General features: G+C 42.0%; 1 protein-coding gene across 1 annotated transcript; it reads left to right on the top strand.

Annotated features, from left to right (window-relative positions):
• Positions 1–5,661: 5,661 nt before the first annotated feature.
• On the top strand, positions 5,662–7,506 carry LOC102020806 (olfactory receptor 14I1). The gene has a single exon (XM_005382334.1). It carries the CDS (start codon positions 6,519–6,521, stop codon positions 7,431–7,433), a length of 915 nt encoding a protein of 304 aa, XP_005382391.1. The 5' UTR covers positions 5,662–6,518; the 3' UTR covers positions 7,434–7,506.
• The last annotated feature ends 4,218 nt before the right edge of the window (positions 7,507–11,724 follow it).

Below are 11,724 nucleotides of genomic sequence, written 5' to 3'. Positions count from 1 at the left end.
GGTGTAGTGTGGAAACAGGCTGTTGTACCCGTGGAGTAAATTGGACATGGTGAGACATAATAAAGAAGTAAAGCAACTATTTCTTTTTCAGTTTATTTAAGGTCTGGATTTTTATTTCATCTGTGTGTTATGAAAATGTAAGTCCTTTGACTTTCTTCTTTTCATTGTTAACTTTTCTTTGCTGTCTTCATTAGAATCTGTGTTCTCTTGCTCCACACTTCCCCACGGACTTTGAATTCAATTCCCATGTGCTTCATACCCCAATTTCTGTCTCACCAGGTAAGACAACGTTTTACCTGGAGAAGATCTTCCTCCTCCGAGACCAGGCTTCACATTCCCAGCTCCGGGGCTCCTCTCCATGGGAAGCTAGCGGAGAAGTCTCTCCCTGAAATACTGCACAGCAGCCTTCTGCACCACTGAGTTCGCACACTGAATTGGGCACGACTTCCGGTGATAACAGAGACAGGCATCGTAATTCCTTTCTCATCGTTATTTCTCATAGTGAAGCTACGTTAAGAAGCTACATGTTCTTTCACCAAGGTAGTGTTGCCCTTATTTTTCTCAGACTTATATGCAATAAGGAAACTGAACTTATACACACAGAGTTTGTGTTAGCAAGAATTTCAAACTCCTTAAGAGAAAAAAATCAAGACAGATGTTTGAGGAAGGAGATACGACGGTATTCTCAATAACGATGCTTCATTTCACTTTTTAATGATATAACCAAATTCAGCAAATAATTTGAGTTCTTGTCATTTCTATGTTTTGCAAGGATCTATTTTTAAAATGAAACTAATGAGGAAACATTTCATGGTGCAAGATGTATTCATTCTGCTCCCAGGTTTTTTGTCTGTTCCTAGGTATGAGTGGAGTGGAGGGCATCTCTTGGGGAGTTGATCTATGCAGAGAGGGCCACACTGTCTCACTACGCAGACCACATATAAATGGTTTCAGAGATGGTGGGCAGCACAGCCCATCTCATCTAATGCTATTTTATATTTAAAGTAATTGAAATTAAAATTTATTTGTAGCTCCCCCCAGTTAAAACAGCCCACACTACAGCTCAGGTTTCTTCCCATACTATTACTCTTAGCACAACGCATATTTTGTTTTATTAGTTTGATAAATGATATGCTACTCCTTTCTGTGAAGTGTTGAGGCATAGGGAGGAGGAGAATTGGTAGTTAGGTACTCGTAGATAGTCCAATTGCAGACAGTGGAACCAGAAGGATGAAAATTACTCCCAACGAGTAGGAAAGTCTTCTGTATGCATGTATCAGCAACACTGTGGTTCAATCGTCATTTTTCAAACATCACTATATTCCTGAATTCAATGCAAAGTTTTTGTAATTGTTCTACAAGTTAAAGTTGCTCCAAAAGTCATTGCCTTCCCATTCCTTTGACTTTGGACCATCTTGGAAAATAGCAAGCCAGTGCCAAGCTAAACTGGGGGCCTCACTCCCATATTCTGGGATCTTCGGGTCCATGCAGCAGTCTTTGCCTGACCCTCACCCTGTCAGAAGCAGAAGAACCAGTGAAATCACATTTACCTGTGGTACAAGAATATGATCATATTTTTGCCAATTCATTTTGTTCCTGAACTGAAGACAATTCCACAGTGCCAACCTTGTGTTCCTTGATGATATGTGAATTTAAAAATAGGTTTGAAACCTTTAAAAATATTTAATTCAAGATATCTTGAAGTTAAAACTATTATATTTGAAATTAAGAAGTTATATTTCACAATGGCATAGGTATGTGTGCAGAAGAGTATTTGCCTTTTTAATATGAGTGTTAACTACCGAGTATCTGTTAATGAATGTATGGACAAACTTACCTAATATTCTTTGCTTGTTCATTTGTTTCCTTTCTCCTCTCTTTCCTTCATTCTTTTCTTTTTCTTTTTTGTATGTATAGTATTATAGGGTAAACCCATGGCATTCACACTGAACTACATTGTCAGCCATTTTGAAATATTTTATTTTGAGACAGGCTCTTACTAATTTATTAGGTTGCCCAGGCTGGTCTTGAACTTGCAATCCTCCTGCTTCAGTTGTCCTCAGTGCTAGGATTTCAGGCATGCACCACTGCACACAAATACCCAATATTGTGAATGGATATGGTTTATGTTTGTAGAGTTATGTATCATAAGGATAATATATTTATAAATTTGTCTTTTATGTTCTTGATTTTAAATGTTCTATAGTTCAAAAAGGATGGTGATTTAACAGTAACTTTAAAAATCAATAAACAGTAAGAATATGCAAACTACATGTAATTTATAGGGTTTTTTTTTCCTTTCAGAAGTATGAAAATGTGACTATTTGAGTTGAAAGAACGGGATGAGTTCTGACCCCATATATAACAGAGTCTGAGGAATTTCCCCTGTGGCAGTTTTCTAGGACTTTACTCCTATCCTGGCAAGCTAACCTGGGGAAAATGTCCAATAGTGGATGCAGCCTGGGAGAGGGCATAAACTTTTGCTTTGACTTAACAGGGAGCTATAAATATGGCTTGCTTGGTTAGGACACCTTGAATCTAAACTAATAAACAATCATTTTGCTACTAGTTTCAATACGTTATATTCATAAGAAAAGGACAGAACAAAATTCAACTTTAAGTTACTGCACATTGTTAAATCGTATAGTGCATATAAAATATGCAACCTATAAAATGTTACAAAGGCACTTCCATTCCCTATCATGTCTTTTAATGATGGTCCATAGTGTTTTCTATGGTTATGTTTTATATATGAGATAGTATATTATATCCATAGTGCCAAAGGAAACAGTCTCACCTCTTTTCACCAAATTTTACAAGTAGTTTAAAAATAAAATCCAATGTATAATACACATACATATTCCAAATGCTTCTTTGATATCAATTTGCATAATATTAAAAATATGAAATACCCAAAAGCAAGAGATTTTGAGCATAACAAATGATTGTTAGCAACCAGTACCAAGTTTTACTGCTTTTTCATCTTTTTACTGGTTTTAATGACTTTTGAATTTTGAAATGTTGCAGATATAATTAATGTTTTTTACTTTATCTTCATTAAGTTAGTATACAACTCCATGTACATTAATTGGTACTGTATATTGCTCCTGTAACTGCTTTTATCTTAAATATATATGTGTGTCCACAAATATGTACTATACTCTGAATATCCACACTCATATGACTAGAAAGACATTCTGTGTAATGTTTTTCATCTTACTTCCTTTTCTTAGATATGTTGAAATTTTTATATGATATATGTAGGATGTAACATCCAGTGTAACTGCTGAGTGTCCCAGTTTGGGCTGAAACTTTGTAAACCGTCCTTTTTCCTAGCAGTATGAGTGAGAGGTTTATACATGCTGAACAAACCTACTTCAATATGTCATTTTTAATTTTAAAGATAAAAGAATGAAACCGTATTAGCAAACACGCAGACATAAACAAAATAACCCTCAGTGTGTATCTGTCGGCAGTGGCATTGCGGCATCAAGACCCGCACACCGCCAGTGGAGTCACCTGTTGCCAAGTGATACTTAGCACCCAGTAGCAACAAGAAAGGAATTTCATTCCTTCACCTCCTTGTCAAGCCATGATGTAGCAGACATATACTTTATGTGATAATATTTCATGTTACATATTATATTCTCTAAATCAGTGAGCACAAAACAGCATCTAATTAAATTTTTCATTTGCATTTTTGTAAGTAAGATTGGATTTCGTTTTTTGAGGCAGGGTTTCTCTGTATAATCCAGGCTGGCCTTGAGTTTACTATGTAACACAGGTTGGCCTCAAACTCATGGCAGTTCTCCTGCCTCAGCCTCCCAAGTGCTGGGATTATAAACATGTGCCATCATGCCTTGCCTTTGTATCTATTTTTTTAATTGGTAATTGGTCCCTAGTTTTTTGGTTAGATGAGCTGCTTGTCCACACGTTTTACTCACTTTTTTTTTTTATATTATGTTTTTATGTTTTTTCTTTATGAAAGATAGTAGTCCTCTGTTACCTACATTGCAAATACTTATTACTCAGCTTCTGACAGTGATGGTGTGATTCTTTTCAATTAGTTAAGGATACAGTGAAATGTTTCAACTATCCTCTTTATATCCTTTGGAAAGACTATCTTCAAACTGTGTCATAAGCCATAGGTTTCTACCTGTCTTATAAACAATGACAATATCTCCCACCAGCTGTAAAGTGAAGCAGTTGTGTGCTTCCTAGAGTCAATCACTAATGGATGAGGTGACCAAATAAACTTGGTGTAATAAACTCGACCAAATATACTTGATGAAACCGGTAACCTGATTTTAAAGTGACTATCTAAAATTGGCTCTTATTTGAAACAACTTCATGAATTGTTTTGAATGAAATATTTTGGAGTCATGTAGACAGAAAAAAGTGCACGAAGGGCTTTGATAAAAACACATGTATTTTAAGTATACAACCAATACGACTGAGAAAAGGCACATACAATAGTCTGACTAACATAGAGAAATATGCCTTCATTTTCACAGAATTGTTGGTTAAGATTATCCCCCATGAGCTAAAGGTAATATGGCGCAGGGTTAACCGTGCCTCCTGGACACAACCCACCCTGCCCCCATTGCTGGCTAGGGCTCTTGGAGTGGCATTGGCTGAGACAACTGACCTTGCTCTGACACTTCCTTCTTCTGCAGAACAAGAACAATAGCACTGTGACACAATTCACTGTGACACTGTATTAATTGGTTATGTTCCAGAAGATAGCACCTACCCCAGACAAGGTTCTACATAAGCACTGTGGCTTTGTAGTTAATACTTATGTTGGTTTGGGGCTTATTTTGCAAGGGGAACAATATAATACAGGACACATACTTTATATGATTATTTATAATAGTCACCCAAAGAATGATATACAAAAGAGTGCAGGAAATCTGTCCACACACTAAGACCAAAGAATCCAGCTAAGGGCCTGGATCCCGCAATAATGTCCTACATGAGTCCAGCTGAATACCCAGAGCTCATAGCAATGTCTCCCATGAATCCAACTGGAGGCCCAGAGCCCATGACAACATCTCATGCAGACCTGTTTCACAGATCTTCTGGGAAGGCCCCAAGGTCAGTGGTGGAATCTACAAAGTCTGTGCCAGCGGGATGAAGGACCTGTGCTAGCAGGCTGAGGGATCTGCACTGGAGCCAGGAAGTGATGCTCAGAAGAACCAGAGCTCCCCCAGAAGGTACCACAACCATCCTCAGCAACAGTGAGGTCCTGAGCTCCTCTGATGATCAGGATGGCCGAGTTGCCACCAGGGAAGCCAACGCAGCAAGCTCTTCCAGGAGGCTGGCAGTGCACCATCTTCCCCTGCAGAACCAGGAAGCAATGCTCAAAGTGAGGACCAGAGCTCTCCAAAGTGAACTGAAGCCATTCTCAGTGCCAGCAAGGTCTCAAGCTCTTCGGAGGATGGAAACAGCCAACACAAACAAAAGAAAGAAAGTCAGCTTCCCCACAGCTTCTACTAGCTCCCAATAGCCTCTCTCAGCTCCCAACACCCTACTTCTTCTTCTCCAGGTCTGCCTTTTACGCTGCTGGCAACAGTCCTCAGGTGGGCCTCCCACACCCAGCACCACACTCACTCAGTTCAGCTGGGGGTTATAAGTTGACCACCAGCTATCAGTCTACTACAGTACTCTTATTATGCCTGGAGCATTAGAAGGCGATCTTTTCTCTCTTCAAAGTAGAGCCAGTCATATGTTTTAGAGTCGTATTTAACTTTTGCTCCACCGCTTAAGTAATAAGTACCCACTTTAACATCGTCTGTCGCCAAAGGTGTTCAACAGCGATTTAGAGAGTCCTGAGTCTGACTTTACTGAGAATGTGTAGCCAGTTACAACTACAAACCTCAACACTCAAACATCAACCAGACTCACAGATGAGGGAAACTTGATTTTATACCATAAATTCTTATTTAGTGTATTTGCCTTGGACCTGAGAGTCTATATTTTTAATAAGCACCCTAGATTATGTGATGGAAAAATTCTTTGTTTTGTTTGTGTTTGTTTTCTTGTCTTTGTTTTGTGGTAGTGGGGATCAAGCCTAGGGCCTTCACGTGGGGCTACCTCCCCAAATTTTTGTGCATGTGAAGTCTTTAAGTTGCTCAAAGTTGTGGAACGTCTATCTTACCTCCCAAACGTGCAAGGATCACAGGTGTGCCCCGTAATTCCAGCCCTAATGAGAAAAGTCTTAATCGTCACATTAGAGAAGTGCTTCATGGTAGATGAAGAGAACTACTGAAAATGTTTTGGAAATGAGCAACTCAATTTTTGTTTTGGGCATATCTCAGAATTATTTTCTCACTAAAAATGTCACGGACCACCCACCGCCTCATCTGCAAAAACAGTATGGAAGATACTAGGGGCTTTCATTGAACATAGAATACTATTTCTGCAACCTGTGTTGTATTTCATGACCTCACTTCAAAGTGTCTCACATTTCCTCACAGTCAGAGCACAAACTTCCTTGCCACACGGGCAACCTCAGCATGGTGGCAGAGTGCCAGCTCATGGGCCTTTCCAACATCCGGGAACTGCAGCTGCTGCACGCGGGGCTGTTTCTGCTGGTCTACGTGGCAGCGCTGGTGGGGAACGTGCTCATCGTGGTGGCCATCACTACTGATCGGCGTCTGTATTCGCCCATGTACTTCTTCCTGAAGAACCTCTCCTTTCTGGACTTGTGCTACATCTCCGTCACGGTGCCCAAGTCGATCCACAGCTCCTTGGCCCGCAGCACCTCCATCTCTTACCTTGGTTGCGTGGCTCAAGTCTACTTTTTCTTCGCTTTTGCCTCTGCTGAGCTGGCCTTCCTCACTGTCATGTCTTATGACCGCTACCTGGCCATCTGCCATCCCCTCGTGTACGGCACTGTGATGACGCCAGTAAAATGCCACCAGATGGTAGCCATCGCCTGGCTGAGCTGCTTTTCCTATGCCTCGATCCACACTGGCAACATGTTCTGGGAGCAGATTTTGCAATCCAATACCATCCACCAGTTCTTCTGTGACATCCCTCACGTGCTGGCCCTGGTTTCCTGTGAGGTTTTCTTCATGGAATTCGTGGCCCTGGCTTTGAGCTCAGGCTTGGTACTGGGGTGCTTTGTTCTCATGGTCATCTCCTACTTCCACATCTTCTCAGCCGTGCTCAGGCTGCCGTCGGTGGAGAGTCGAGCCAAAGCCTTGTCCACCTGCTCCCCGCAGCTCGCCGTCATCCTGCTCTTCCTCACCTCTGGGCTCTTTGCTGCCTTGGGACCAACCGCAGAAACTTCCTCCACACAAGACCTGGTCGTTGCTCTGGCTTACACAGTTTTGCCTCCCTGCCTAAATCCCATCATCTACAGCCTTAGAAATAAGGAGATCAAAACCGCTGTTTGGAGGCTGGCGGGGAGGATGCTGGCTCTGTGAAAGTGGAATTCTCCTCTTGGTGGCGGAAGATTGCAACAAAGACCGAAAGACAATGATCCCGTATGACAAAAGATGGTGAAAACCTGCAGACGCAACAATGAGAAATGGTGAATGTTTTGTTAAATTGGAGAAAAAGAACATTTGCTGTACTGCACTTAGACAGATTGTATGTATTTCTTCAGGAAATAAAAGCGTGCTCTTTTGAAGTATTTAGAGGTTGTGTTCCATGCCCTCCCAAGTTACCCTTGTCTCACTCTGCAAGTCTTCAGAGCCTCGCAAAGACTTCTGCAAACCTGCAGGTGTGAGCTCCATCACGAGACTTGTTGGAAGAGAACACACGTGTGCATGTTTGGTCCCTGACTTAGCTGGTTGTCATCAGAGAACACACAGGAAGCAGGATGGTTACATCAAACAGAAATATGTGCTACTTTTGTACCTTTCTCAATATTTTAAGTACATATTTCTTTCACACAGCTATTTATTTAAATTTATGAGGAAAATAAATCTTCATCAGTACATCTATTGAAAATATCACTTTTATCCTTTGAACTGTTACAGCTAGTGTAATAATTACAAATCTAATGAGTTTATAATATTCACTTTATATAAGGTGGGTAAAAGTATTTTAAATGTCTAGATGGATTCAAGTACCATCACAATGACACTACAATGTAGTATTTTGATATTTCATCAAGATTTGCAGACAAGAAACTTGAGATGCAAGTCAGCAATATGCCCAGATTCACATTAAAGATTGTTAGAAATACAAATTTGTCCTGCAGAATTTGATGAGAGAATTTGTGCATTTTCCAAAACTCTACGTTGCCTCAATGTTTATCATAAACGAATTCAGTAGAAGCAAACCCTGTCATTACATCTCATGCTTCTTTTTGTCAAAAACAATGCAAATTCATTACACAACAACTTTAAAATTACAGACAAGCAGAAGAAAGAAACCTTCTGTCCAGAGTTCTAGCCCCCATACTTTCAGTAACTCAGGAAGACAAATGGTCAATAACAGGGAGGGGCCGCGGAGGTAGCTCAGTGGCACAGCCCCTGCCTGGCAAGCCTGAGATCCTGAGTTCAATTCCCAGTACCAAGAAAAGGAAATAGTGACAGGGAAAAGCCTGAGAGGTAGAAACGGATACAAAAAAGAAGGGAAAAGTTAAGAAAAACAGGGAGACTAAAAAGAAACAAAAAAATCAAAGAAAGAGACTGGATTTTAATGATATTGGTTTTATACCTCAATGTAAGAAGGCAGTGGAAGAATAAGGGGGTGTGGATAAGGATATGTGCGGAGGTGGAGAGCAGAGGAAGACAATTTTAACAGAAAGGGAGTCTTTGTGGAGGGTGCATCTACCTAAAACTGCAGCAGAAGCGCAGAGCTATGGAGCCTGAGCGCCCGCCCCTGGTGAGTGTGAACCTGCTAGGTTGATGAGAGACACAGCACAGACAGAAACAGTAATTAGTACTCATACACGGTGCCCACAGAGATGTGCTCTAAAATTGAAAAAGGGGGAAAGTGAGTTAAAATTACAGTATTTATATACCACAGAAAGGCGAGAGGGAAGGAAGAGTGTGAGAGGGGAAGGGTAGAGGGGTGGGGAAGGGACTTAAAGTGGACAGGGAAAGGCGTGGAGAGAGCTCAGGTGCAGATGGTGACCCAGAGAGACACTAGGGCCACAGACCCCGTGAGGCAGCCCTTCTGTGGGGGAAGCCAATGCGAAACGCTCAGGCACAGTCCTGTTTAGATTATCAGACAGTCCATTTGTGAGAGACAGGAAAAGATAAGAAAGCGGAAGTAAAAGACAGATGAGAGGTAAAGAAGTTATGTGCAAAATATGACAAAGGCAGGCAGAGGATGAGATCGTGAATGGGAGGAAAAGGCGCAGGTAGAGAGACCGAGTCCACTGCCAACCTGACCCTAAGGTGAGGTTGTACAGCACTAGGACATGACCACTGACATGGTATATGTCATTAGCCATGGGGAACATTATGCAGTCAACAACAAACAAATTATAGATGCAGCTACAAAGTATAGGTCCATGCACTCATACACACAAAGACCCAACAGTCAAGAAATCTAATGAGAGAAAAAGAAAATGATAAATGAAAGAGCACAATATATCCCGCTTTTGAGGGTGGTGCTTGTGAGCTCAGACTGCAGCAAGGCAGCTGGCTGGCCTCTCTGGCCAGTGGTCACCCCCGGCTCTCCGGGGAGTTTGTGCTTCTGGCTGTGTTCCTGTTCTGTCCTGTCTGCCTGTCTGGATCTCCAGCCCCTACCCCAAGACCTTCACTCGCTGGCCACCCAGAGGGTATGCAAGGCAGCACCCCACCCCTTGCATGCTCTTCTGGCAGATTTTCTTCTGCCACCAGGACTTGGACCTACCAATGCTCCCACCTGCTGGGTTTTTTTCTTTTTCCTGACTGGGAAGTTTGCACATTCTGGAGGCCAGCAGGAAGCAGCTTCCTCTGGCTCTGTGCTGGGTCGCTGTTCTGCCCCAGCAATCTCCTGGTTCCTCAGTTTCTCGCCTCTTTTCCAATCTGAGAATTCAGAAACTTTCTAGACTAGTGAGGAGACGAATTCTGCACTGGCATCGAATTCTGGGGTGGTGCTTTGTGGATTATTATTTTCCTGTTCCTGCGTTTCTGTACGGTAGCTGTCATTTCTGCTGCTGCGTGCACCCCCAGAGGCTCTCTCCTGGGACAAGCTACCTTTTCTTTTGAAGAACTGCTCTTTTACAAGTCTGGGTTCACAGCCTAGGATGCTCATCCTCATTTTGCCCTGGACTCATCTCCGCTGCATGCGGAAGGGAGGCTTCGTGGTTCATCTGGGATTACACATGGCAGGCCATGGTCCCAGCTGTAAGTGGATACGTTCTCCATAGAGGACACACATCTCACAGAAGGCTGAAGTACTGAGGTTGGACACAAATAGCAGTAAGAACGAGAGTGTAGGTTCTGGGGAATGAAATAGAAGTACTGAAATTGTGGTTGAAAGTCTTTGTCCAGAGTTACCCAGCCTCTCTCGTTCCCAGGGTCACTTGAGGATCGGTGGCTGATGTGTAGACTTTCTGAGCTCTGCCACAGAGCCTGGTTATTTTCTCAATGGGTCAGCCCTGATATTCAGGTTTCTGACACTGATTCACTAGGAAAAGAGATAACTGCAGCTCCAACAGACCTGTCACATGAGAAGAAGAAATCTTAACTGCTGGAGGCCTCTGAATGTTGAGAAATTGTTATCATTAACATAGCCTGTATCCACTGAAAGATGTGAAATGATACCTAACACCAATGGAGATGAATGTAGATGTGTTCTCATATACTAGTGGTGGGAATGTTAAGCTTCACATGTTTTTTGAAAGGGACATAACAATTAAATTCAGCACAATAGTGTTATCTAACATTTTTGGTAATTAGTTACTAAGTGAACAACTGTATTCCTATTATACTGTGACTTTTAACGGAGCAAAAATTATTTCCACTCATGTGGGAAAACGTCCCAGATGTAACATCCATTTGCAGTTTGTTTCAGAAAGAATCCAAGATAATAAGAGGGGCTCTTAGGTTTGGGGTCTTGGTAAGATATTGGTGCTCCAGAGGGGAAAGGACAGACACAATACAGATTCATAAATTACAGGCCCTTCCCGAACAAAACATAAATCCTGAATCTTGCAACTCTTACCACTGAGAAGGAAGTCCAGTGTCTGCAAGGTCCTTTGGGATTCTACAAGCAATATACACACCTGTAAATATAGTTCCAGGTCATACAGTGAGGGATCCATGAGACTGCCAGTCTGAGTGATCCAAGGGTGAAAAGGCCACTGTCCCACACATAGGCACAGAGCAGTAGCTTTGACATTCAGGTCACAAACAAAGGAACTATGATGTCAGAGGTGGCTGCATGGAAGAGAGATGACCTACATCACAACCCTTGCCCCAAAATTCTAGAATAAAGCCATGTACCGGTACAGAAAATGATTGTTATGGTTGATACATTGTGTCAACTTGAGGAGTCTGGAGGACTGGCTAAGTGACTCAGCAGTTCTACATCCTGAGCCTGAACAATAGGAGGGTACTGAAATGGTGTGGGTCTGGGGAGATAGCCAATATACAAGGAAGGAAAGAAAGCTTGCCCTCTCCCCTTTTGTGCTTGCTGCTTTTGCTGTCCTCTACCACAATGCAATGTGCCACTCTGCCTTGGAACCAGCTGAGTATGGACTGAAAACTCCACAAACTGTGAGGTAAATAAACCTTTTCTTCATTCATTTTGGCCATTGGGTATTTTGTC

The sequence above is a fragment of the Chinchilla lanigera genome, unplaced genomic scaffold (assembly GCF_000276665.1).
Source record: "Chinchilla lanigera isolate Chin_1 unplaced genomic scaffold, ChiLan1.0 scaffold00017, whole genome shotgun sequence".
In the NCBI taxonomy this organism is placed as follows: Eukaryota; Metazoa; Chordata; class Mammalia; order Rodentia; family Chinchillidae; genus Chinchilla; species Chinchilla lanigera.
This window is presented reverse-complemented; position numbering and strand designations above follow the sequence as displayed.